We start from the raw sequence: 26,116 nt of genomic DNA on the forward strand, positions 1-26,116 counted from the left end.
ATTAAGCCTGATATACCTTCATCAATATCATTGATAAATATACAAAACAACAGTGGACCTAACACTGAACCATGTGGGACTCCACTAATAACATTAGTCCAAGAAGAGCAGCACCCATTGATTACCACCCTCTGTCTTCTTGCACTTAACCATCCTTTTATCCATTGTAGCAACTTACCCTTAATACCATTCTGCTCCAATTTGTACAATAGTCTTCCATGCGCAACAGTGTCAAAAGCTTTCCTGAAATCCAAATATATGATATCAAAATTGTTTTTTGCATCCAGTTCCTTTGTAACCACATCATAATATCCTATCAAATTTGTCACACAAGACTTTCCCTTAACAAACCCATGCTGTGTCTGAATTATTGCTGCAGTCTTGTCTAGATGATCCTGCAATGCATCTTTAACCAGCGACTTGCTTATTTTACCTGGAACAGAAGTTAAACTAACTGGTCTGTAATTACTCTTGTCACCCTTCAATCCCCCTTTGTGAATTGGGGGATACATTTGCACATCTCCAGTCCGTCGGAACCTCCCCTGAGTCCAAGGATGCTCTCATAATTATAGCTAAGGGTTTGCTTAGTTGCCTTGCCGTCTCCTTTAATATAACTGGATAGATCCCATCCACCCCAGGTGCTTTTCTTACGTTTAACTTCAACAATTTCTCTTCCACTTTGCTCTCAGTTATTACAAGATCATTAAGCACCCTGCTACAATTTGATAACCTTCTGCCATTTTCAAACCTTAATAATTCCTCATGTGTGAATGTAGATGCAAAATACTCATTCAGTTTGTTTGCTATCTGAGCAGGATCATCAACAGTCAAACCATTGATGTCAAGTGGACCAATCAGATTCATCCCCCTCCTTTTAGAGTTTATATAAGTAAAGAAATCCTTGCTATTTTTCTTAGCATCTTTTGCCAAGGATTTCTTGTAATCTGCCTTCGCCTACCGAACCTCCTTTGTGACCCGATTACAGATTAACTTATATCTGACATAGGCTTCTGAGTTGCTTGATAATTTATATGCATCCCATGAATTTTTCTTCTCTGTTACAAGTCTCATTAGTTCATTTGACAACCATTTAGGCCTAAACCTTGAACAATATTTCTTAATAGGTATGAAACTTTTAGTAGCTTCCACGATTAATTCCTTGAATGCTTCCCACTTAGAATTTATTGTTGGTAACCTAGTCAGTTGATCCCACTGTACAGAATTTAAAAACTGTCAGAGACCACTGTACTCTCCTTTACAGAAGCAAAAACCCTTTCCTTTACCCCTGATGGTAATTAAATCTTTAAGTAAATCCCATGTCAGTACACTGATCACTGCCACCTAGTGGTTCTTTTATCTGCAAATTCCTAATACATGAATGATCACTGCTGATAACCAGATCAAGAGTTACTTTCTCTGGTTGTCTCTTGAACATGCTGCTGCAGTAAACAATCATCCAATAAATCCACAAAAGTCTGACTAGTGTGCGAGTGCCCAACCCACAAGTTCCAGTCAATATCTGGGAAGTTAAAATCGCCCATTATAAGACATTCTGATTTACTAGCCAACTCTTTCTCTGTACAATTGTTCATTGTACACATTTGAGTCATTAGGCCTATAACACACTCCTACTCTAATTTTTGCTTTTGCAGTGCTTATGTCACACCAAACTGACTCAACAGTGCACTGTTCATCTATATCAACTGGATGCACTTCTTGATTTTATATTTTTCTTTATTAACAGCATAACACCTCCTCCCTTCCTATCCTGTCTATCCTTTCTGTACACATTGTACTCTCCAAATTCCAGTTCAGCATTTTTTCTGGGTGACACACCACGTCTGATATCCCAACAATATCCACCTTTGATGTCTTGACCAACACTTCAAATTCATCAACTAATTCTAGCATTGGTATACATGCACCTATTCCTATTCCCAGCCACTCTAACACATCCCATATACTCAACTGTTTCGCGATGACTGACATCCGTCCCTGAAATCCCAACACCCCTCGCTCCAGGTCGCTACTTATTCTAATAGAAGTTGTGCAAGAATCACCTTCACCTCTGCCTACGGCTACTGTTAAACTATTAGTCCTTGTATCCCCAATAGCTATCAGCTTTCCAACCCACCTAACACTGCCTCGATAGCATCAGCAAATATTCTTGCACCCTTTCTATTTAAGTGTATCCCATCCCTGTAGAAGCAATCTCTCCTGTTAACAAGTACAGTCCAGGCTGAAAAAAAAAAGTTCTACCCCTTGAGCCTTGCACAATCTTTCCAGGGCCAAATTGATCGACAAGGCTCTCATCATATACTCCCTCCTATCGTGTCTGGGCAGAATTGCAGACACTTTCAAATTCAACCCTACTTCACGGCTTTTTTTCAACAGTAACCTGTACTTGTTAAGTAATTCTGTCGGTCTCCTACTCTTAATATCATTAGTGCCAATGTGTACAACTATATCACCTTTTGTGCTGCATAAGAGTAGCAGTAATTCAGGAACATTAAGTGTAGTACCACTCAAGGTGAGGAGAATAGAGACCTAGGGATAACTGTACAGTCTAACAGAGTTGAGCAGTACAATAAGTTTGCTAGGACATGGTGTTCTTTCCATTAACATACAGGAATTATATTGGCATTAGCATGGATAAGTAATTATCCTATTGTATAAGGTAAGGCCAAGTCTTTAATGCAGGTTTAACCCCAATTTAAAGAAATTAGGGTTTGAATAGGTGCAAGATAAATAGGAGTAGCAAGGGAAACAAAAGGATACTTTTAAATCATGAAATAATAATTTGCAATCACTGCAACTTGCAAACTAGGTACTCATAGGAGAACCTAAGTATTTAATTAAGGCACTAAATGGAACCAGGAAACAATGCTGATGGCATCCTTACTCAGGTAAAACAGTGACAAATTAAAATGAAGGATGGTTGCAAGACAAGTGTGAAAATTTGCTTTCAGCCAGAGTAAATGAAACTTTCATCTGGTGTTGGAAAAGTTGGTTTGAATTTAAAGAAAGACAACTTAGTTTGATAAGTGTAGAAGCATAACTGAGTTGTGCACTTCAATGGTTTTAAAAATTGACATGCTTGTTTCATGGCTGTTTGACATTTTCAAAGTTAACTTATTGGAAATAAATGCAAAAACCATATAAGAAATTAATTATTACACCAAGTATCAATACATAGTGAATGTTCTCTGGCATTTTCATATAACATTGAATGCAAGCTAGAGCTTAGCAACTGACTGCTTTAAAAAACAGGTTAAGTTTATTTTAGTTTTTAGGAGAATTAGCAACTAAGGCTATATTGCTCCGGGATATGCAGTGGTCATTCCCTGACTTTTCTGCATCTTCTGTATTTGGTGGTCACAGACTTGAACCCTGGTCTTATCAAGCATGTGCTACGCACTGCTGCTCCTGCCCAGAGAGGCACCCAACATGTTTAAGTTTGGGAATAATAAAATGAAAGCAGTTCAGTTATGACACTACAACTAGCAATTAGTTCTATGGGTAAGTTTAGAAATACATAGCTTAGTTCAGTGGGCATCTACATTAGGCAAGATTTCTGGTTGGTGCAATAAGAGCACCACAGCTTCCTTGCTCCATATAGCTTATAAATACATCTTTAAGAAACATTTGGTTCCAACAGGTCAAGTGTTGTCATGATTTGGAGTGCTACTGCTGAGAGACAGAAGCAAGCAAAATAGTTGGTTCAAGTGAATGGCAGCAGCTGGTGACAGCTATCACTGAAAAAAGGGATAGCATCACTATAGCAATAAAGGGATGCTTTAGTAGACTTGCCAACTAGTCACTTAAGTGACTAGCCTTACCACAGTTGCATTTACAAGGGGTATTTGTAAAGTGTGGCCCAAGTGTTAGTCTGTACAATTGGAGTGTTGCCTACCAAGTTACTTGCAGTTTCAATCATAGGTCCTGAAATCAGTTGTGTGAATAAGGAAAGATGGACAAAATAAAGTCTGTCCAATCATACAATATTTAAACAAAGACTAATAAAAAGGAAACTGAGGATATTGTTACAACGCTAGGGAGAATGCCCCTTTCTATTCCATGATTAAGTGGGCAGAATTTAAACAAGGGAGAGAGACTGGAAGATAACCTATACTGTGGATGACCTGCAACATCTATCACTGCAGAGGTTGATAGTGTGCATAATTGTGATTAAGTGTCAGTTTATTGTAAGAAGTCTTTTCCTTCTGCTGAAAAGGTGATGGCATTTGTTTTTGGGATGCTGATGGAATATTGCCAGTGGATTAGCTTCAGAAGAGTTAGACCATCATATTGGCATATGAATTTGAAGCATTTGTGTGAAAAATTCCAGGAAAAATGAAATCTTGATCCATCAGGAACATGTGCTACTCTCAAATCTGACTGCCATGTCTGCACTGCAACAGTATGGCTTTGAAATCTTGGACCATCCCATATTTAGACTTGCCCATTTCTTTAGAAAAAATCCTTGGCTGGCATCCATTTTCCCAAAGACTGATGTCATTGCTGTAGTGTATATACTCCTGGAGGCGGAAGAACTTTCTTCACAGCTAGAATTAACACATTGCAAAAGTGCATAGACTGCAAATGGGAGTTAACAAATTACATTACCAGAATCTTCAAATAAACCCTTGATACTCATGCCACAAGGCCTTCAAATGCCTTATACTTAAAGGTTTATTTTGTATAGCAAGAGTAGACTTTGCAGTAAGTGAGGCTCAATTCTATTTGAGTACCTAGACCAGTGATGGCGAACCTTTTTGAAGAGTGGGTCAATTATTTTTATTTCTTTTTTTAAATACTAGCCCATGAGTCATAAGTTAGTGGCCTCAATTAGAAAGGGGGGGGTGAAAAGGGTACCAATTATTTGGAAACATCAAACATTTTGTTAAGAGATAAAGTTGACAGTTGAATCTTTTTGGTTCTCACTTTTGAAATAATCCAAAAAAGGTTTTAGTTTCCTTTTTGATTTATAACTTTAACTTTTGCAAGTGAAGAGCTAAAAAAAAAAGGTAAATATCGAAGCTTGATTTGATACCTTGTACTGCACCAGGTGACATCATGACCAGTATTGCCTCTGCACAAAGTATTTGAATGGGCAAGGAATAAAAGAAAAAACTCTTATTTTGAAATATTCTTCATTAATAATTAACATAATTACTTGTTTGTTTCGGGATTTATTGGGCGCATCGGCAACTATGACCATAGTGCGCCAAACATAATTACAGATACAGTACGTGTAATAAAGTTGATAAAAGTATATTTAATGCGAAATTTGTTGTTGCTTACTTTCAGACAGTTTCTTAATATTAGGTACATATTTCGTGTTCATTACTTTAATACATTTTGCAGTCAATTCATTTCCAAGTTTATTCCGGTTGGAAGATTTAACAAACTTCATTGAGGAAAACAATTTTTCACATGAATATGTGGACCCGAACATTGTGAGAAGAGGGTTAGCCAGTTTCCTCATACATGTAAAATTGTTCGGTAAAGAATACCATGCGTTTAATATAATATTTTCAACTTTTAGTGTGGAATCTTTCTGAAATTTTTCCTTCTACTTCGAAAATCAAGTTTTCAAATTTATTTTTCCATACTATGCTGCTTTGGAATTCAATTAATTCCATTTCTAAGTTAGTGATACCTAGCCACATAAAATCGTTTAGCTGCATTGTATTGTACTCTGCTTTATGTGGGCATAAAATAAAGCGAAATGTATTTTCCAAACTTTTAAATTGATTATATCTCTCATGGAAAGCTTGTTTTATTTCTTGCAAAATGGTTAAATATTTTTTAATTGCATTTTCTTGAATGTCAAGAAAATTTTCAAAATCTTTAGTGTTTTGAAAATGTTTTTGTAATTGAGGAAAATATTTCATGGTGCTCATTTCCAAATCTTTAGTAAAGATGTCAAGTTTTTTCATAAATATTTTGATATTTTCAAACATCATTAATGCAATTTGTCCATGTCCCTGAAGTTTTTTATTCAGTTCATTGAAATGCTGAGTGATATCACATAAGAACATTAAATCATTTAGCCAATCTATATTTGAAAATTCGTCATAACTATTGTTTTTTTCATTCAAAAAGAGCTTTATTTCGTCTAATAAAATGACAAACCGATTAAGAACTTGGCCGCAACTGAGCCATCGAACATTGTTGTATGTCAAAATCCCAGAATATCGGCACTCAATTTCCATTAATAATTGTGCAAATTCTCGCTTATTAAGTTTATAAAGTTGATAACTTTAATTCCAACTGGCATTACATTAGACGCGTACGTCAAGTCTGCCTCTTAGTCCAATACTGCGAGAGTACGAGCTGGTAACTTTGTACTAGCCCGGTACATCTCCGTTCTTCAATGCAACGACAAATCGCGCCAAGTTTATGTCAAAATGTAATGAGTCACCCACACGCGTAGTTTAATACAATAGAACAGTTGTTTGCCGACGTCCACATTCCTCTTGGATTTTTGTTATTTTTTATTTATATATTTTATTTATTTTTTTATAAATCTGACATTACATATTTATATTTTATAATTGTTTAATATTTTCGATTATCTTTTCTCTGTTTTAATTAAAAAAAGTAGGCCAATATTACAATAAACGCATGCGTGTGGGTTACTTACAAAGCCTTCGTGGGTCAGTATCTGACCCACGTGTCATAGGTTCGCCACCACGGACCTAGACTCTTCTACTTTGCACAAATTTCTTAGGCAGATTACAAGTTTCCACAATTATCAAGGGAGATAAAGTAATTAATAACTATTAGAATTATTGGTGACAATGAACAAACTATTTCTAGTTTATAAAAACTAGTTCAGGTTAGTCTTACCTCTGTCAAGTTACAACTGTTGATGAAACCCAAGGAACTGATGTTGTTAACCACTATGCCAGTATCAATGCTTATTGGAAAACTGATATACTGATCTTCATCCAGTGAAATTAAGTTACTGAAACTTATTCCATCTAATGTTCCAAGATCCTCCATATCCAGTTTACCTAAAGAGAAAGTGCAGATTTTAATGTGAATTTAGAAATCAGTTAATAGATAAGTGTTTTGACAAATCAGGAGAAGGTTTAACTAGTGGTATGCTGCCAATTTGACAATAAGGAACTCATTTGAATCTTAAGTGTCATTCCTAGTCATTTATTTTAGGAATGACTGATGCATAATTTATAGAAGGGGCCTTGACTGAACCCAAAGTCTATCCTCACACTCATAGGTGTAAACCTCTAGAAAGTACCCTGATATGCCATTTTAAATCTTAATTCCACTGGAAAGGCATTTAGTTTCAATCTAAGAAAGACTGAGCTAAAATTTATGGCACTGTATAAAGTACACATGCTTGGCTTGTTTTTGCTACAGCTTTCGTTTCTTTACTACACTGCTAAGCATCTAAAATGCAACTGGGAAACTGTTATAGGGCTTAAGTCATTTGAACTTCTTATCCAGTAAATAAATTTTGATTAACTATGCTTTTTGCAAAAAAAGCAAAACCAAAATCAGCTACCTGCCTGCAAGTAGCTATTTGATTTGCTACTAGGTTGAATTATAGATATCTTATGAAAAAGATACAGGTAAGAGATTTGCCTATTTGAATGTGAACTAATAAGATTGGTGTCTAGAATATAAGATCTTTCTCAAGCAAAACAATTTTAAAACAATCAGCTGTCTTGGCTACTTTAAAGACAACAACTTTTTTTAGAAAAAAGTAGTTATAAAAGCATAAAGTTTAAAATACATGATATTTGTCTTGTTTTCAAATAAAGTATAGAGTTCAAAAGGCATTAGACTAGTTTAAAATATTGTGAGCCTCAACTGATATCATTAAACATGGAGATCTTAATTTTTTTCTGCAAAGTTCATAGACTAGTTGAAACAACTTCACTCTTAATTAGTATGTGAAAAATAGTTACCTTTCATGACTTAGTGCTCCATACAGGTCTCCCAGAATATTTTTCTGAAGGCTAGTTATGCTAGAATTGGCAATTAATTCATACTAGACAACTTCATTAAAACAAGCAATCAGAAAAAACCTTATCTATGGGAAACTTTATTACTCCAATCATGCATCTGCTCACAAAGCACTTCTGAATACCTTTCTAAACAGTCTTACAATTTTATTCATCTAATTTATTCTTCCAAACTAAACATGAGATAATTTTTCATAAAGCAGAAGTTATAGGCCATTATAATTAATGGAACTGAACAGTTTAGTTTTTTGCTATTAGCACCAATGAGCAAAGCACATAGATAACCAGTGGCATTTACACCAAGCCATTTTGAAAAATGGGATAATTGAAAATGCCAATTACAAGAGTTGCCCTACAACTAATCCTAACTTAATTTTTAAATTAAAAAAATTGCCCATTAAAGTCTGAGCTTGCAGTTCTATACACTCATTACTAGAAGTAATGATTTCAGCTTTTAGTTGCTTAGGGCACCATGAAGTTCAGGCTTGTAAAGAAATTCTAGTACCACCACCACTGGCAAAAGTGCATTCTTATCTATAAGATTTAAGGAAGTCACTTAAATTTAAATAAGTTCATTCACTCAGAAAGTTCTTTTGCTTGTTTACTCTATATAAAACCAGACACGATTATGGGAGAAGCAAGGATTCCTGAGAACTGAAAGCCTCATCTTCCAAGTTGTCTTCAGCACAGATTTTACTAATTAACATTTGCAGACCACCACTAGGGATAATCAAGAACTATAAATGCAACAAGCAGGCAAGTATTGTTACACAATTCATTGAAAGTACAGGAATTGACCAAAACCAGGTCATAGAAAAGACCAATTAATATTTTGGTGATCTAACAAATTAGGTCACCATGTCAAAGTACATTGATAGAGATAAATCTAAAAGCTATAGAAGGTACATTCTAAAAAATGTACCAAGATTTAAAGCTTTTAATTAACAGCTTATGATCATTTGTTAGATCAAAAGCTGATGTGTACAAGGCTCAGTTGGACAACTGAAATAAAAATATTCACATTTGTAATGGGGGACTAATAAAATGTTGAATGGTTAAATCAATTCACATAAGAGAATCTGCCCTTGGCAGGAATGGCTGTCATGTGGAGGCAAGCAAGAACTTGCTTTGCTTCTTGCAGACCAGATTAATCTTCATCTGAGTAATATACTCTACTCTCAGAGTAACATACTAATCTGGCTGCAGCATCTATCAGATTGTTACCCCTGATCCTAATGTGGCTTGGGATCAGCAGAAGTGGAGGCCAAATAGATTCATAAAGAATCTTCTGCTGAACCCTAGACTGGACTAGGATTCTTTCATTGATAGCTTGTAGTGCACTTAGAATCTAAACCATATACCTTTGATAATTATTCAGAGTAATGTGGTCCAAGGCTATCTTTTAGAGCACAGCTCTCCTGCACTTGTGGGAAGCTTAGATATTGTATTATTTGGGCTGCCTGCAGTGGATCTCCCACTGATTTATCCATCAGAAACCCAAGCAGGAGTAAGCAGACTAATGGGCAGCACAGCTGTTGGTAAACAGATGGTGTAGCTTAATAACAAGTCCCTTGTTACTAAAGAACATGGATGGTGGAAAGGCCAACTTGGTGCCATGGTATGATATTAAGCTCTGAGCAGCTTTTGGACACTAATACTGGAGGGATGGTTGGCAGTGTATGTTAGAAATTTACACTATCATAGCTCAAATTGATGGGCATGTATGGTGGGCTTTCAGAGCAAAAGGAGACAGTTCACTTGGTTTGATGTATTAAGTCTTAACTGATGTATTAATCAGTTGCCACTTCTCAGCCCAATTTTTCTAGATCTTGTTGTAGCAGCATACTGTATTATCATTAACAACCCTGCCAATATTTGTATCTGCAAACTGACATTAAGCCTGGTATACCTTCATTGATAAATACTTCAACAATGAGCCCTGCACCAAACCCTGGGGGACTACACTAATAACATTAGTCCAAGTAGAGCATTCTCCACTTATTACCACTGCCATCTCCCACTCAACCATCCCTTTATCCATTGCAGGAACTTGGCCTTGATGCCATACTCTTCAATTTGTATAGCAGTCTTGCATGTGCAACAGAATCAAAAGCTTTCCTGAAATCCAAGTAATATATCAATTTTTTTTGTATCAAATTCCTTTGCAACCACAGTATCAAATCAAATTGGCTAGACAACACTTCTCCTTAACAAACCCATGCTGTGTCTAAATTATTAGTAGACTTGTCTAGGTGATCCTGCATCACCTCTTTAACCAGACTCCATTATTTTCCCAGAACAGAAGTTAAACTAACAGTTCTATATTTGCACCACTCTTTGAATGACCTTTGTGAAGTGGTTATAATGTATGTTCTAGATCTTTGTCTTATGTCATGTCACTATAATTTTATATGACTAACCATAAATAAAATTTCATATGTCTATTATTGTTATCTGAGTTTATGTTCAATCATAAATAGATATATGATTGAACATAAAAGCAGAAGCATGTCTTAATGTGATAATCTGTATAGAATTTTGCTTGCGCAAGTCTAGGTGAGTACATATACATATGTGAGAATGTAGGTAGGTACATCAGTGTATCTTATGTTGGGTGAGAAATGATTCCACTTAACCTAAAGGGGAAAAAGTGTGCCATCCTATTCAAGGTACTGATTGAGTGGGATAAGTGAGTGAAAAATGGGAATGAGTGTCCCATTAGTATCAACTGTTATACCCTAAATATGTATAATGAAAAGAGTTAAATATAGAACTAATTAGCTATTCTTACAGGTTAAGTTGTATAAATGTGAATATCACATCACCTATGTAAACTATGCAGTGACTGAATGAGATTAATGTAAAGTTTAGGTGGCACCTGTGTCTGTATAATGAATGTAAGGATACATGCGAGAATGTTATGCTATTCAATCTGCCCCAAAATGCATAAAAAATTTGATTGCAAAAAATTAGTATGACAGGTGTGCAATTAGGCACAAGTATGTAGAGTTATTCTAATAGGCCCCCAATTTGACCACAATGTCCCCTGTGGAGGATGGGACACCTTTCACTTTATTTCTAGGCAGAAAAGGTCTTGGTCATCCACTTCATCTGTTCCTTATTTGTTCCTTCATCTGTTCCTTGCCACTCTTCCAGAGTTTCTCTGCTTGGACCCTCCCTGGCAAGCTCAAGCATCACCCATGGCTTACCCTGCAAAAGACCTTTTTATTTCTACTACACCTAGCCTGCCTTGAGGCAAGGATGGGAAAAGTGGGGTCCTTGTGGATAAATGACCAGAGAAATATACCAACAACCCAAATTACCTGTCACAGTACTCTGTAAAGGCCTGAGTATCTAAGCATGGGGTTGGGGAACCCCAGTCCCACTTAACAAATGGTCCATATCTTCCTCTAAAAAAAAGAAGATTTGCTTCTTTCACCTCTTGATTTCATTTATTGCAGGCAGCAAATGACAAGTGGTTTCAATTGGGAGTGGCAAGTGATTATTTGTCTTGCTTTTGAGTGTTCAGTAAGTAGCATGCAATAGGAACAAAAGATCAGGGAATGTATGCAAGTGGAATGAGTTACCTAGATACTATAGCCATAGTTAATTCTTTACCCTGTCCAAAAAGACAAAGCAAGATTTATTGGAATAGAGTTGACCCTAACAACCAGATTTGCCAGCAAGTTGATACTGAGTGGACTAACACAACTTCCCATCTTGGCCCAAGTGGTATATTAAGGTAGGGCTGTTAACAAGGCTACTCCTTTCCAGAAAGTTCATAGGTTGCAGTACATGACAAATACTTGATTTTAGTGATTAAAACAGAATCAACCTAAACAGACAAAAGGTAGAGTTCCTAGTGAAAGCAACTGCAGTCCAGATGCCTTACTAGGAAAGCTATAGTGCTTTGTAATGTCTATTCTGCCCATCTACCCTCATTTTTGGCTTTCTTTGATGCAATCAGTGATTGTGTTCAATGGCAAGTGCAAGATCCCAGCAACACTAATCTGTAGATCCAGCAGCATCACTGGGAGATCCCTCAGCATATATAGGTGCCAACATAAAGGTATAGAATCAAAGGCTAATATTACAAAGTAATTAAGTGCATAGGTTGGCAATGTTGTGCACAGATTCCTAGTAATATATTTTTACTAGAAATCGTTCTAGTTCTAAAAGGAACTACCATTTTAAAATGGTTGTTTTGAAAAAATTACAAGTATAATTGCTACTGAAATATTTCATGCTATTCCTCCAAGTATAGCAGTCAGCAGCTATAAACTTCAGTGAAGTTTAAGCATGGACATGTCTAAATACCTCTAGATTCCATATCTGGTTGTGTAGTATTACACCAGACAAAGCTTGCAAAGGTGAAGCAAAACTCAAGTCCTTTGAGACAATGAAATACAAAGTTTCATCAGCAAAAATGTTTTCCTGTTGCTTGAGGAAGCACATGCTACTCATTTTATTCATAAGTATTAAAAAGTTTAGCTAAGAAAAAACTAGGAGAAATTGGTAGTCAAGGGTTAAAGAATCAAGTTAATAAAATACAGAAGTTTACATTTTCTTATATTAAGCTAAGCAATTGAACCTATCTTGGAGAATGAAATTAGAGTAAAACTGATTTTTGCATTAGGATCATTAAAGGATTTGTAATGACATGCAGACAGTCAAGGAAAAACCCATAACTTCCATACTGTTAGTATTAGGATATAGCATTTTATTCATGAAAAACACTTCACTTTTCTAGTCAAAATAAGATTGCTTCAAGCTGAAGACTAAGGAGACACTGAGCAGTTTTACTCACCAGATGAGAGTAGTTGATTGAAGAAAATCTTGGCTTCAATAAGCTTACTTCCTTCTTTCCATATAACAGAAGTGAACTCTGAAATACTGATTCCATTTAGAGAGCCCAAGACTGTTAGATTACCTATATAAACATCTCTGTAAATAAAAATTTATTACTCATAATCTAGTTCAATTAACTTAGTACTATACACTTAGTTAATACTGAAAGCTTAGTTTAAGGGGTGGTTGTCAATTAAAATTTGAGTCCACCCATTTTATTTTGGGAATAAAAATATTCTTGGTTGATTAGAACCAGAAATAAAGTAGTTTTGAACCCAATGTTCTTATATTAAATTCTAGGATGATTGATTTCAATATTATATTTAAATCAGAACTCAAGTAATACTGAGATCTATTTCAGTTTAAACACTAATCCTGTAAACAAGCTGCTTGACAAGCATAATGTAGTCACAACATTAAGGACACTAAAGCTCAAGACCAAAGCTAGACTATCCTGGTAAATGAGATAGTTTGCTACCAGTAACAAAGTAGGGCACAGTTCATTGCTACATAAAAATGAAGCAAATTAGTCATAAGAAATTAACTATATATGGTTATGTACATGATTTACTATCAAGCAGACTAGGTTTACTAGTTTGTCTTAACTATGAGACAAGTTTCCTTTGCATTGTTTCCAAAGTGTTATTCAATGCAAAAGAATTGGTACTTAAGGTGTGCTATTACCTATACTGCATTGACCCTTTTGAAGTTTCAGATTCTAGTTGTTCAAGTTTTCAACCTACTGTTAAAAATGAAGGGTCTTAAACCAGAATATATATAAAATGGCATACAACTTAACCGGTTAAAACTATATATAAACAGCAAAGTGTTCCAAAACATGGACTCACATATTATGGGAGTAATATGCTGTTTACACCACTAGTAATTGAGCACACAGAGGCTGAGAATGAATTAAGTTGTTTGTACAGACTTATAAATGAAAAATAAGTTGTACAGGTTAGAGGCTAGTAATGTGTAATTTGGGCATTTAAAACTAATTTTGTTGATAGTTTACATTATCATTCAAAAATATAACTACTTCACTGGAGCATGATTTATAATCCATAAAGGCAATTCAAGAACAGGGATGTCCCCAGAATGGGAGGAGTACACTAAGCAGCAAGTTTAGTTTGGCCATTGCTATGAACAAAATGAGGCTATGCTGCATGCAAATACAGCACAAGTTTCATGGCTTTTGCCACAAGGTTAACTTTTAGTGCAAAGTAATTTTACTATTTTGTGCATCAAATCCAATGGCATCAGTTGACAGTAATATTACACTGAGTATAATGATAGTTGGTATGGATGAAATAAGGTTTTTTGGCTGATACTGTATAAGCTTGCTTTCTTGCCTCTACTAATGCTAGAGTAGGAATTTTTTGCAGTTTCAATGACTCAAAATAATGCACAATTACCTCCCGAATTGTTGTTTGGCAAGTTTTTGGTACAGCAGCAGTAGCTTAGGGTATTGCACCTAATGAAAATAAATCAGGTTTTTAGAAAAAATGCTTGAGCTGCACCTACAAGGATGTAGGGTGGGTCTTGTCTATTCATGTTGTGAATGACTTTTGGACTAAGTTCAAATCAAATTACAAATAAATATTCTTAAAAGAATGTCTGATAAAGATAAGCACATTCTGAGAAATGCACTTACAGCAAGGTGTGACTGTAAGCAGATGAACCTCTGCAGAGGTTTGTCTTGACAAAGTGCAAATGTGTTAAATGAGGCCAATACATATTCTTGAAAGAATTATTTTCACATTCTTCACTTGGTTACTTCCATGGCATTATTTGGAACAGTTTATTCAGCTGGTTTGTCAATGTGATGTTTAAAGGCAGATTTAAAAAGTCAGTATGGGTAATGGTAGGACAAAGAATCCAAGTTGCAGTTCAGAGCATCTGGTCTCCCTAAACTATAATGGGCACCATGGTGCCACTTGTCTAATCAGGGTTTTGTATAAGTGTAGTAGGGCATGATGGTTGTGCACCCCACATTACACTGTAGCTTTTTTCAGACAGTGTACAAAAGATTAAATATGATCTAGAAAGCACTTTTTTTTTTATCAAGAGTTATTCCAAGAAGGGTACTAGAGGTATCAGGCCATTTAAGACTTCAGGATTAGGATGCATCCTCCCTTTACTGCAAACATTTTGAGACTCCACACTTATTCTTGGCACAAATTTATTTTATTTATTGTACACTGAAGTAGCCTCAATTTATGCATGCCCTGTAAGTGATAGATAGCTTTTTTTGGTAGTTGTTGGCGCATCGGCTTCTGTGGCCATAATGCACCTCCCAAGGTTTTTGCAGTACTTTGATCCAAGCCCGAGGCGGGATGATAGATAGCGAGATCATTTGCATATACACATATTTGCACTACATCTGGTATGTAGGTTGTAATAGATTATTATAATGGCAAATAGCACTGAGCCCTGTGGGACTCTTATCTGAAGAGGCTTTGTTATTTGACTTGAAATGGTCTGCACCTTAGGAAGTTGTATTAGGAGCAGATTTCTCATCATAGTTGAAGATATTTTAATATGATAATCTAAGTTGTCATGCTTTCCATCAAAGCATATCATTATGATATGTTCATTGAAAAGGTAGGTATTCATAATATTATTTTATTTTTAAATAGTTTATCTGGCTTTCCAAAAAGCCAATTGATGGATGCTTAAGTTCTGGGTGTCCAAGAACCAAGATAGTTTATTGCTAACCATAGTTTCTCTCATGCAGCTGGTTATGGAAAAAACAAATAGCACAGAACCTGGCAGTTGGATAACAGTTCTGTATAGAAATGAGTAAAGATTTCTCACCAAGTTTTAGAATCATTTAATAGTGCATTTATCCCAAAGAGCTTTGTCAATATGGTCAGAATAGTTAACTTATCTATTGAGAATGGCTGATTACATGGAAAAAGTCCACTGGTATTAGAATTGAATAATTGTCAGCTAGGATTCTGAGAGAGAGTCATGTTCTTACTGATGAAGAAATGATATTTAGTAAAGTTTACTAGACTGTCTAGAGGATAGCATTTCCTTTATTTTTTCATTAACACATCTTTTGTTCATATAGGTTCCTATATGAACAAAAGCCTACTGCCTTCATAGGCATCCCCCACTAACTCAGATTAACATCCTGAAACACAAGTCTATAAGAGGATTTGCATTGACATAGGGCATACTGCCTACATCAATTTCACCATCATGCCACAGTTCATGAAGGGTGCAGCTGCATACTACAATTTAGTTAGCACACACAACCTGACAGTGGGAATATTTTTTTCAGTCTGACCCCCACAGAACATGTAGGGACTTATTTGCATTTAAGCTGATACATACTTCTGTTGAGCTTTGTGGCCTATCCCAGTTTGCAGATTCAGACAGTTTTACAAAAAATAAACTTAATACATTACCATTTTGCATATATTTTCTCTACAATTACCTAAGAGGAACTCAGGAAAAACTGGTATGGGACAGCAGAAACTGGTATGTATGAGACACTTTTAGTCTGGCTATCTGTCTGCTCAAAGACACTGATGAAGTAGCAAACAAATGAATAGTGGAAGAATGTTACTCACTATTCTAAGTTCTATTTTCCTTTAGATTCTATTATTAGCTTTCACCTTTAGAATATAGACCATCAAGACTAAAGCTAGTTTTGTTTACTAACTTGTTAGTTTGGTCCTTATACACCTAATTCCCTACAGACAGTTTTAAAACATAGCTGATGACTATGCAAGGGTTATACATATGGAAATTGCCTGTAGTGGTTAAGTCTTGTCCATGCCTTGTGTTATTAGTTGGCATGTGTGGCTACAGATTTGCCATTAAGTTGGCCTATTTTATTCCATATTACCTGATTTGGTAGAAGCAAAAAAGTTCATCCAAGATTGTCAAATATTAGGCTTTTGCTCTGTTTCTTATAAAATTAAGTAGAATGTTTTGTGAAGAGATTCTGGGCCTTATGTCTCTTTTTTGGCTTTGCTGCATCCAGAATGTTTGTGAAACTTACTAGTACATGAAGCTTTAACTGATGATATGCTTTGATGCATTTCAATGACAAGCTGATCAAGTTTCAGCCAGATCATTCCAATGAGAAAGCTATTAAGAAAAGGTGGAATGAAGCAAATGGCAGACTGGCTCTTGATTCAGGATGATCACATTAACAACCAGACATAAGCCCACCAATGGCTACTATAGTTTTAGTGAGTAAAGTGATATCATTGCATATTTACTTTATTCCATTTATGGGAAGGGCCATGAAAAATTGTACATTCAGAATCAGTATATCTGAATTAAAAAAGTTGATTAGCAGTAGCATATGATGCAAGAAAGCAAGCTTATAACAGCATCAGCCAAAAAAACTTATTTCACCTATCCATTGGCTCCAAGAGTTGTCTAATTCTTCCTTGGATTTAAGCTAACTTCCAGAACAGATGAAAGCTTGTTCCAGCAATCAACCACCTGCTGGTTAAAGGCAAGTTTCTGCAACTGTCTTTCAATTTATGTCTCCTCAAGTGCCTAATCTGAAGAGAATTGCTCACTTGCTGCCTCCATTTTCCCATAGAAGTCCTCATGGGTGAATGAGGATGCAAAATATTCAGTTTGACAGCTATCTGAACAACAGTCAAACCACTGATATCAAGTGGACTATGACTAATCTGATTCATTCCCTTCTAGAGTTTAGAAGGGTCTTTGCATCCTTTACCAAAGATTTCTAGTATTCTGCCTTTGCTTGCTTAACCCCTGACAAGCTTATATCAACCTTGAGTCATTAACAGCAACTATGAAAACTGGTTAGTATTATATACTAACTAGTTAAGAATGTAGCTATATCTAAATTAAACAAATTTACTCAGTTTAGTTGAGTTACAGTAAAACTGCACTTGAATCTTTCAATTTTTTTGCTATGGAAAATTAATCCAAGATCATACCAATAAATTGGTAAGCATGTTGAAAGTCTTCCAAAATAGAAGTGGCTTGGAAGTTATTTGTAATATTGTACAATACTTTTGTTATCTACTCAACTTTATAGTATTATGGTAAAGGTAATTTTTATGCAGATCAATAGATATCCTTGGGTTTCTAAAGAAACCAGCAATGACAAATGATGCAAGAAAGCAAGCCTATAGCATCAGCCTATAAACCACTTCACCTATATTCCCTCCAATAGTTTGCCAAATTAATTTATTTAAACTATCAACTTCCACAACAAATGGAAGCTGTTCCAGCAATCAACCATCCACTGACTAAAGGCAAACTTCCACCACCTACTCTGTAACTGCTCTTCCTCAATCCACTTAAAAGCATTAAACACTATTTAAATGGATTAGAATTTTAAGAAACTCTAAACAAGTTTTCAGAAACTATAGTACTTGGCACCATGCATAGACAAGTGTGAGAATACGAAGATACTTATTGACATTTGTCATTTTCAGGAAATGTGAAGGGAGGTTGTTCCAGAAAAACAGTTGAAGGGATAAGTGATGTTTGTTATTTGGTATTTAGGAGCATTAGCAACTAAGGCCAATGCTCTGGGGATATGCAGTGGTCATTCCCTGACTTGATTTGATTTGATTTGGTTTTTTATGGCGCATTGGCAGCTAAGGCCATAATGCGCCAAGTCAAATTTTAAAACGCTACTAAACATTTTGGTAGCCAAAGCTACCACGTCAAGTAATAAATCATTGTCAAAAGATGTATAGTAAAAGTATAAGAAGTGTAAACCTTAGATTCTTTTATAAAAATTAATAGACTGTAAAAAGTTAAAAACGTCAGACATATTGTCTCTGTCACCTATAATGTGACTGAGTGTAAATGGCTCAGTCACATTAGTAAAAACGGTAAAATACAAACGTCGCGCTTCTATAAAATCAGGACATTCTATTAAAATATGACTAACGGTTAAAATAACATTACATATCTCGCACATAGGTGCGTCATCCGCCCTCAGCAAGTAGGAATGGGTTAGATGACTATGACCTATGCGGAGCCGAGCAAGAACAACTTCCTCTCTTCGGACCCTGCGTAGACTGGACTGCCATTGCGCAATTACAGGCTTAATGCGATGTAATTTATTTGTGGCCTGTCCGTGCCAAGAATCTTGCCATTGGGAGAGTAATTTAGAACGTATTATTTGCCTGTAGTCTGTATAGGGGACTGACAGGCAATGATTATCCAGGGAAATGGCTGATTTAGCAGCGGCATCAGCCGATTCATTTCCCCGGATCCCAATGTGGCTTGGGATCCAGCAAAAGCGAATATCATATTCCAATTCTATGAGAGAAAAAAGAATCTGCCGGATCCTGGACAGGATCGGATGAGGATTAAAACTCACCGATACCAGAGCCTGTAACACGCTTGATGAATCGCAATAAATCATATACCTCTGGTAGTCGCAATTTTTAATGTTATCTAGGGCTGTTTGTATTGCATGCAACTCTGCAGTATAAATGCTAGTTTCTTGTGGGATCTTATAGGATATTGTTTTGTGAGGGAACACAACAGCAGATCCCACATGACATTCTAACTTTGAGCCATCTGTATAGATTGGCAGAAAGTCAGAATACTGCTGTCGATGTACTGCAAAGAGTTGCTGGTAGACAGATGGCAGTGTAGTAGCCTTCTCCCAGATCTTAAGGGAGAAGTCGCAAGTTGGAAAATGAGCATGCCAGGGTGGAAAGAATTGCCTTGGTGACTGGGCAACATTGTCTACCGTCAAGTTCAGCTCATTCAGCAGCCCTTGAATGCGAATACCAAAAGGTTTGTTGGCAGTCCGACGGGTGTTGTAGAGATTTTCCCAACGCGGCTCAAACACGGATGGCCACGTGGGATGATCGGGCAGGGATTTTAATTTGAATGCATACTGTAAGGACAACTGCTTACGTCGAAGAGACAGAGATGGTTCATTTGCTTCGACGTAAAGGCTTTGGACAGGAGATGTGCGAAATGCTCCAGTGGCTGTCCGGATGGCTTGATGGTGGATTGGATCTAACCACCGAAGTGCACTATCTCTAGCAGAACCATAAACCTGAGACCCATAGTCGAGTTTGGAACGGACAAGTGCTCGGTAAAGGCGAAGAAGGGTAGAACGATCTGCGCCCCATGAAGTTGATGAAAGGGCACGAAGGATGTTAAGCCCTTTGACACATCTTGTCCTCAGCTGACGAATGTGTTGTAAAAATGTCAGCTTTTTGTCGAAAATAAGTCCAAGGAATTTGAATTCTGCTACAACTGGGATGTTATTTTGCCCAAGCCTTAATTCTGGGTCAGGATGAAGGTTACGTTTGCGACAGTAGTGTACACAAACGGTCTTCTGTGGTGAAAATCTGAACCCATTAGCCAAAGACCAAGCTGTGAGACGATCAATGGTTTTCTGCAGTTGCCTTTCAATGACCCTCATATTGCATGAATTGCAAAATATGGCAAAGTCGTCTACATAGAGGGCATTGTTTACAGTGGGTGGAAGTTGTTCTGTGATAGAGTTTATTTTGATTGCGAAAAGCGTAACACTTAGAACGGATCCTTGTGGGACTCCCTCTTCCTGAGAGAAAACTCGAGAGAGGGTGGATCCTAAACGGACTTGAAACTGGCTTTTGGTTTTTTTTTTTTTTTTTTTTTAGGAGCATTAGCAACTAAGGCCATATTGCTCCAGTGATATGCGGTGGTCATTCCCTGACCTTTCCGCATCCTCTGTATTTGGTGGTCACGGGCTCGAACCCCGGTCTAATCCTTGAAACTGGCGATTCGAAAGAAAGTTTTTAATAAAAACAGGAAGGTTACCTCTAAGACCAAAGTTATAGAGGTCTTTTAAAATTCCAAATCGCCAGGCTGTGTCGTACGCTTTTTCAATATCAAAGAAAACTGCTACCAAATGCTCGGATTTAATAAAAGCGTCACGAATGGACGTTTCCAATCGGATTAAATGATCCAGAGTGGATCGATTTCTTCGGAAGCCGCACTGTGTCCTGGAAAGCAGACCATTTGTTTCTAAATACCATACAAGGCGTGCATTAACCATTCTTTCCAGGACTTTGCACAAACAGCTTGTCAGAGCAATAGGACGATAATTACTTGGATTTCTAGGATCCTTTCCTGGTTTTGGGAAGGCAAGGACGATTGCTTTCCGCCAGGAGTCCGGAAATTGTTTATTAAGAAAAATTCTGTTAAACAGAATTAAAAGGTGATCCTTACATTGTGGTGTGAGGTGTTTTACCATTTCGTAGTGGATGTCATCGGGCCCCACAGCACTTGCGTGCGTGAGAAAGAGTGCAGCATTTAACTCCTCCTGTGAAAAGGGCTTGTTATACGATTCAAGCCCTTTTGAATAGAAGTTCAGGGGGTTTTTCTCATTTTTCTCTTTCAGGGCCAAAAACTCTGCGGGAAAAGATGTTATTGCAGATATTTTTGCAAATGTTTCCCCTAGAGTATTTGCTACTGCAGTTCGATCTGCAATTGGACATCCGTTATGCTCGAGGATCACAGAAGGGCATGGTGGATATTTTCCCTTCATTTTCCGGATCTTATCCCAGACTACTTTTGAGCTAGCAGCCTGAGTTATGGAAGATGTAAAACGAATCCAAGATTTCCTTTGGCTCTGACGTCGTACATAACGTGCTTTTGCACGTGCACGTTTGAAGGATATTAAATTTTCAGTGGTGGGATATCGGCGGAATATCCCCCACGCTTTGTTTTGCGCTTTTTTTGCTGCCGTGCATTCTGAATTCCACCAAGGTTTGGGGAATAGTGGGAACCGGCTGGATGATTTTGGGATTGCAATTGCAGCTGCTTGGACAATCGTTTCTGTGACATACATGACTGCTTCATTGATTGGCTCCTGACTGACTGTAGTGATGTCAAAGTTTGCCAGATATTGAAAGGCATTCCAGTCAGCCTGATCGATCTTCCACCGCGGTAAACTAAATGGCAGACAGGGTCTACCATTAGTTAGGGTTGTTATCACGGGAAAGTGATCGCTTCCATATGGATTTTCTTCTACCTCCCAAGTAAGTGAAGGAAGGAGAGAAGGGGAGCAGATAGAAAGATCAATGGCAGAGAATGTACGGGTAGGCATGTGGAAGAAGGTGTTTGTTCCCACATTTAGGAGGGAGAGATCATTGTCAGTGAGCATATGCTCTATGACTCGTCCCCTTCCATTGATGTCAGCACTACCCCACAGAGTGTTATGTCCATTGAAATCCCCAAGAATTAAACAAGGGGAGGGCAATTGCATGATAAGATCATCAAGGTCTTTCTGGGGGATGTCAATCCCAGGTGGCAAATAAACAGAGCAGACAGTTAATAAGAACCCCACTGTAAGGCGAATTGCTACAGCTTCAATGCTAGTTGTAAGCTGCAAAGCCTGAAATGGGATCTGGTTGCCGACGAGGATTGCGACTCCTCCGTGGGCAGACCCATCCACAATTCTATCCTTACGAATGATGGTAATGTTATACATGGTGGGGTCATCATTTGCCTTTAAATAAGTCTCCTGTACGCAAAAGCAAACTGGTTTGTGCTTTTGCAGGAGTGCCTTGATGTCGTCAGTATTTTGCCGGAATCCACGACAATTCCACTGTAGGAATTTAGCCATTATTTGGACTTGGTGGGTCCATCAGGCGGCTTCCGAGGTGCTGAGGGCTTAATTTTGTCAGTCTTGGATTTATCTTTCCTGGGGAAGTATGGACGCTGTCCTGTGTCCATTTCTTCCTCAGCAAAGAGTTCCAAAACTGACTCATCATGTACCTCCTTCTGCTCGACATCCATGTTTTCCTGGGTACTAGGTGTTACTTCCCCTTTCTTATTCTTTTCTTTTGCTTTTGTAACTTGTGGAGCATTAGGAGGTATCGATATAGGAGTGGCAGCTGATTGGTCCTTTTGTGCAGGTTTTTGGGAGCTTAAAAGATAACGTGCAATGGGAGTAAATGATTCTTTTGGAGGGACAGACATGTCCGTCTGAGTCCCAATCGAACATCTCCCTGCTACCTTCTGGGCGTAGGTAGGTTTTTTGATGTTAAGAGGTTTCACTGCTTTTCTTGCCTCCTGGTACGATATGTTTAGCTCTGCCTTCAGCCGTTGAATTTCTTTTTCTTCTTTCCACCTCTGGCATGCCCTTGAATAGGCCGGATGTTCTCCCTCACAGTTAATGCAGGTGGGTTTAGTGGCTGAACATGCTGTTGTTTCGTGGTCCTTTGCACCGCACCGGGCGCATGCAAGGACTCCACGGCAGGCCATTTGAGAATGTCCATACTTCTGACATTTAAAACACCGTAAAGGGTTCGGAATGTATGGACGTACTGGACAGTTGATGTATCCAGCTTTAATCTCATCAGGAGGTTTGGGAGAGTTAAAAGTCAGGATAACACTCCTGGTTTTAACAATTTTCCCATCCCTTCGCGCAGTGATTCTCTTGACGGCAGTAACTCCCTGTGGTTGTAATTCGGAGCAGATTTCCTCCTCGGTGACGTCGAGAAGGTCCCACTCCGAAATGACACCTCTCGATGAATTTAGTGTTCTGTGTGGTGTCACTGTTATGGGTATACCTCCGATTGATGTTACTCGGAGTAGATGTTCAGACTGCCCGTCATTTTTTGTTTCAATCAAGAGGTCCCCAGAACGGAGCCTCTTAACTGACTTGGGTGTACCTGCTAACCCATCCAACCCTTTTTGTATAAAAAAGGGAGACATTTTACCAATCGGTGTTTCATTGGTGGAATGCATTATTAAGAACCTTGGGACAGGCCCTGATGGTAGTTCGGTTCGCTGCCTCTTTGTAGCAATAATGCTATCTGCCTCTCCGTCGTTATTTTCAGATAGGGACCGGGTTGGGGCCCCTGAAGGAATACGTTTATCAGGATTCATATAGTTTTTTTAATTGTTCAGTGCCCGGGCTCCCCACCCACCACGGAGCCCAAAGGGACGCCCACTACCCGGCATGCAATAAATGCGCTCGGGAGTGGGACGCCAGGGCTACCCAGACACTATACCCGCACCGCCGCCAGCCTGAATCCTGTCCCTCGGACCATGAGGGTAGGGGCGTGGCATTGACACGGTTGACCCTCGCAGGCGAACCTACTAGCCGATTGATCCTAGCCGGGCCTTCCAGGACCACCCGTCTTGTCGAAGCAGGGGCCAAAGTGGTGTATTGAAGCTGGGCCCCTCAACCACCAGGATCCCCCTTTCCGAATTTCCACGGGTCGCAGCGCAACGCAAACACGCCGGATTCCATTGATGTAAGCCCGGAACCTAGGCTGTGGGCGTTGGATCCCAGTGATGCTAGTCTGGAAGTCCAGCAGCGTCACTGGGAGGTCCCCTCACCACGTACAGGTGCCCACGTCGAGGGGGGTCATTCCCTGACCTTTCCACATCCTCCGTATTTGCTGGTCATGGGCTCGAACCAAAGGGATAAAATGAGAAAATTGATTTTGTAAGGTAAGTAGGATAGCAAGAGGATGTTGAGTGGTAGCACATGTTTGGAAAGGAGGGAGAAACTATGGAAGTATCTATAGAAAAGGCACATAGTAAAACATCTAAGACAATGGAGACTTTGTAAGAGATTGATCATTAAATGCCCTTTTTGGAGTCTAGAAGCCTGATAGATTATGGGGCACCACTCCAGATGTGGAAACAATATTCCATGGTAAGGCTGATTTGAAATTGGTATAGCACGAGTAGTGGTTTAGAATAAAAAAGTAATGTAGAGAACAGAAAATAACTTTTAGATGGAGATAAATATTTGATGTGCTTATATGAAGAGAAGTCAAGATAATCCCTTAGAGAATAGGTCATCTTGTCTAGAAAACTGACCATCACTTAAGATAAACATAGAAGTAGAAGGATTTTTTTGCTAGATTAGATAGAACTGGGAATTGCCTAGAGATCAGTATTTAATGAAATTGTAATAATAAAGTTGAAATTATTTGTGCAAGGCAAGGTTACTGAAAATGGAAGTTCATTAATTTACAAGATTAAAATTAGAAAGTGAACCTTGGGAACACTAGCATTACTGGAGAAGTTAGAGCCCATCACCCATAGTGAGTGGGTAGAGAAAAATGGGATACCCATTTACAAAAAACTATTTAGATCTTTATGCCAAAGATGATCAAAAGCAACTGCTTGAGTTGTAAACACTGGTTTACCCAAAGATGGATAACATAAGCTAGTATATTATAATTGGTGGCTCAGTACTAACTGCATCCATGGATAGGTTAAGGAAGTTTAGGAGGTGGCACTTAATGGATTTCTACATTACTTTGGAATAAGTAGAAATGTAATGGGATGAAAGGATTAGTTACTCTTAGGAACTCACTGGACAACTTTCAGCAGAAGGAACAATGTCATAAAAAGGTAACAGAACAGGAGTAAGCTCAGAATGTAAGAAACAGTTTTCTTAGAAGCATGATTGCTTGACAGATTCTAACATCCTTTTGATGGAAGACTATAGGAGATCTTGAGTGGTGTACTGGAAATGGTTGGAGGTGCAACAAGTTTTGGCAATGATATACATCAAATTGTAACACATTGGAGTACAGAAAAGCAAAAGTTGCAGCAAATAGCTTTAGCTAGAGGCCAGCATGCCTGACTGTTTGGACAAACAAGTTCTATTCTTTTAAATATCTAGTTTAGAATGATAATTTGCTTTACAATTGTTGCAAGCTTTAGTATTAGGCAGAAAATTAACCTGGCAATCTGTATAGGAGCCAATTGCAACAAGCACCATTATCTTGAATGGCATTAGAACACTTATTTGAAAACCAAGGTTTAGATAAAAGATCTAGTTGGTACTTACCCCTTAATTGCTTTAATTCCTCCAACTGATGCAATGGTATTTTGTTGAACAACATCATTAAAGATTTCATTGCAGTCTATTCCACTTAACTGAGAAGCACGCACATCACTCAGCTGAATAAGGTCTTTAAAATCTTTATTTCCAGTAATATTCTGAGGAATATCAACTCTGACAGCACGTCTTTGCAGGTGTTCAATATTTACTCCATATACTTTCCCAATAGCAATCATATTGCCAACTGAAAGTATTAAATTAATGAAATTAAATTAGGTTAAACCTAGATCTGTTAAAAAGTTGAAATGCCAAAGCCTTAGTTTGGCTAATAGAATTAGAGAATTTGCCCAAGTATAAAGTTACATTAAGTAACTGAAGGGAGGACATTTTATCTTTCTAGAAGCTTAGATACAATGCTAACAATATTTAGTGTTAGAGTAAAGATACTTTTAACACTAAGCAGAAAGTGACTGTACTAAGCTAGTCA

The 26,116-nt window shown here is 37.7% G+C and overlaps 1 protein-coding gene across 1 annotated transcript in view; it reads right to left on the reverse strand.

Annotated features, from left to right (window-relative positions):
• Nucleotides 1–25,869, reverse strand: part of LOC150079157 (uncharacterized) — a 153,276-nt gene extending 127,407 nt beyond the window's left edge. The window contains exons 1-3 of the mRNA XM_090382974.1: nt 25,636–25,869; nt 12,805–12,941; nt 6,856–7,022 (exon numbers count right to left, since the gene is read on the reverse strand). Coding sequence (XP_090239100.1) covers nt 6,856–7,022; nt 12,805–12,941; nt 25,636–25,865 — 534 coding nt within the window. The 5' untranslated portion in view covers nt 25,866–25,869. The remainder of the gene's footprint in view (nt 1–6,855; nt 7,023–12,804; nt 12,942–25,635) is intronic.
• Between the last annotated feature and the right edge of the window lie 247 nt (nt 25,870–26,116).

Source organism: Mastigoproctus giganteus, chromosome 10, assembly GCF_048544385.1.
Source record: "Mastigoproctus giganteus isolate SK-2022 chromosome 10, ASM4854438v1, whole genome shotgun sequence".
NCBI lineage: Eukaryota > Metazoa > Arthropoda > Arachnida > Uropygi > Thelyphonidae > Mastigoproctus > Mastigoproctus giganteus.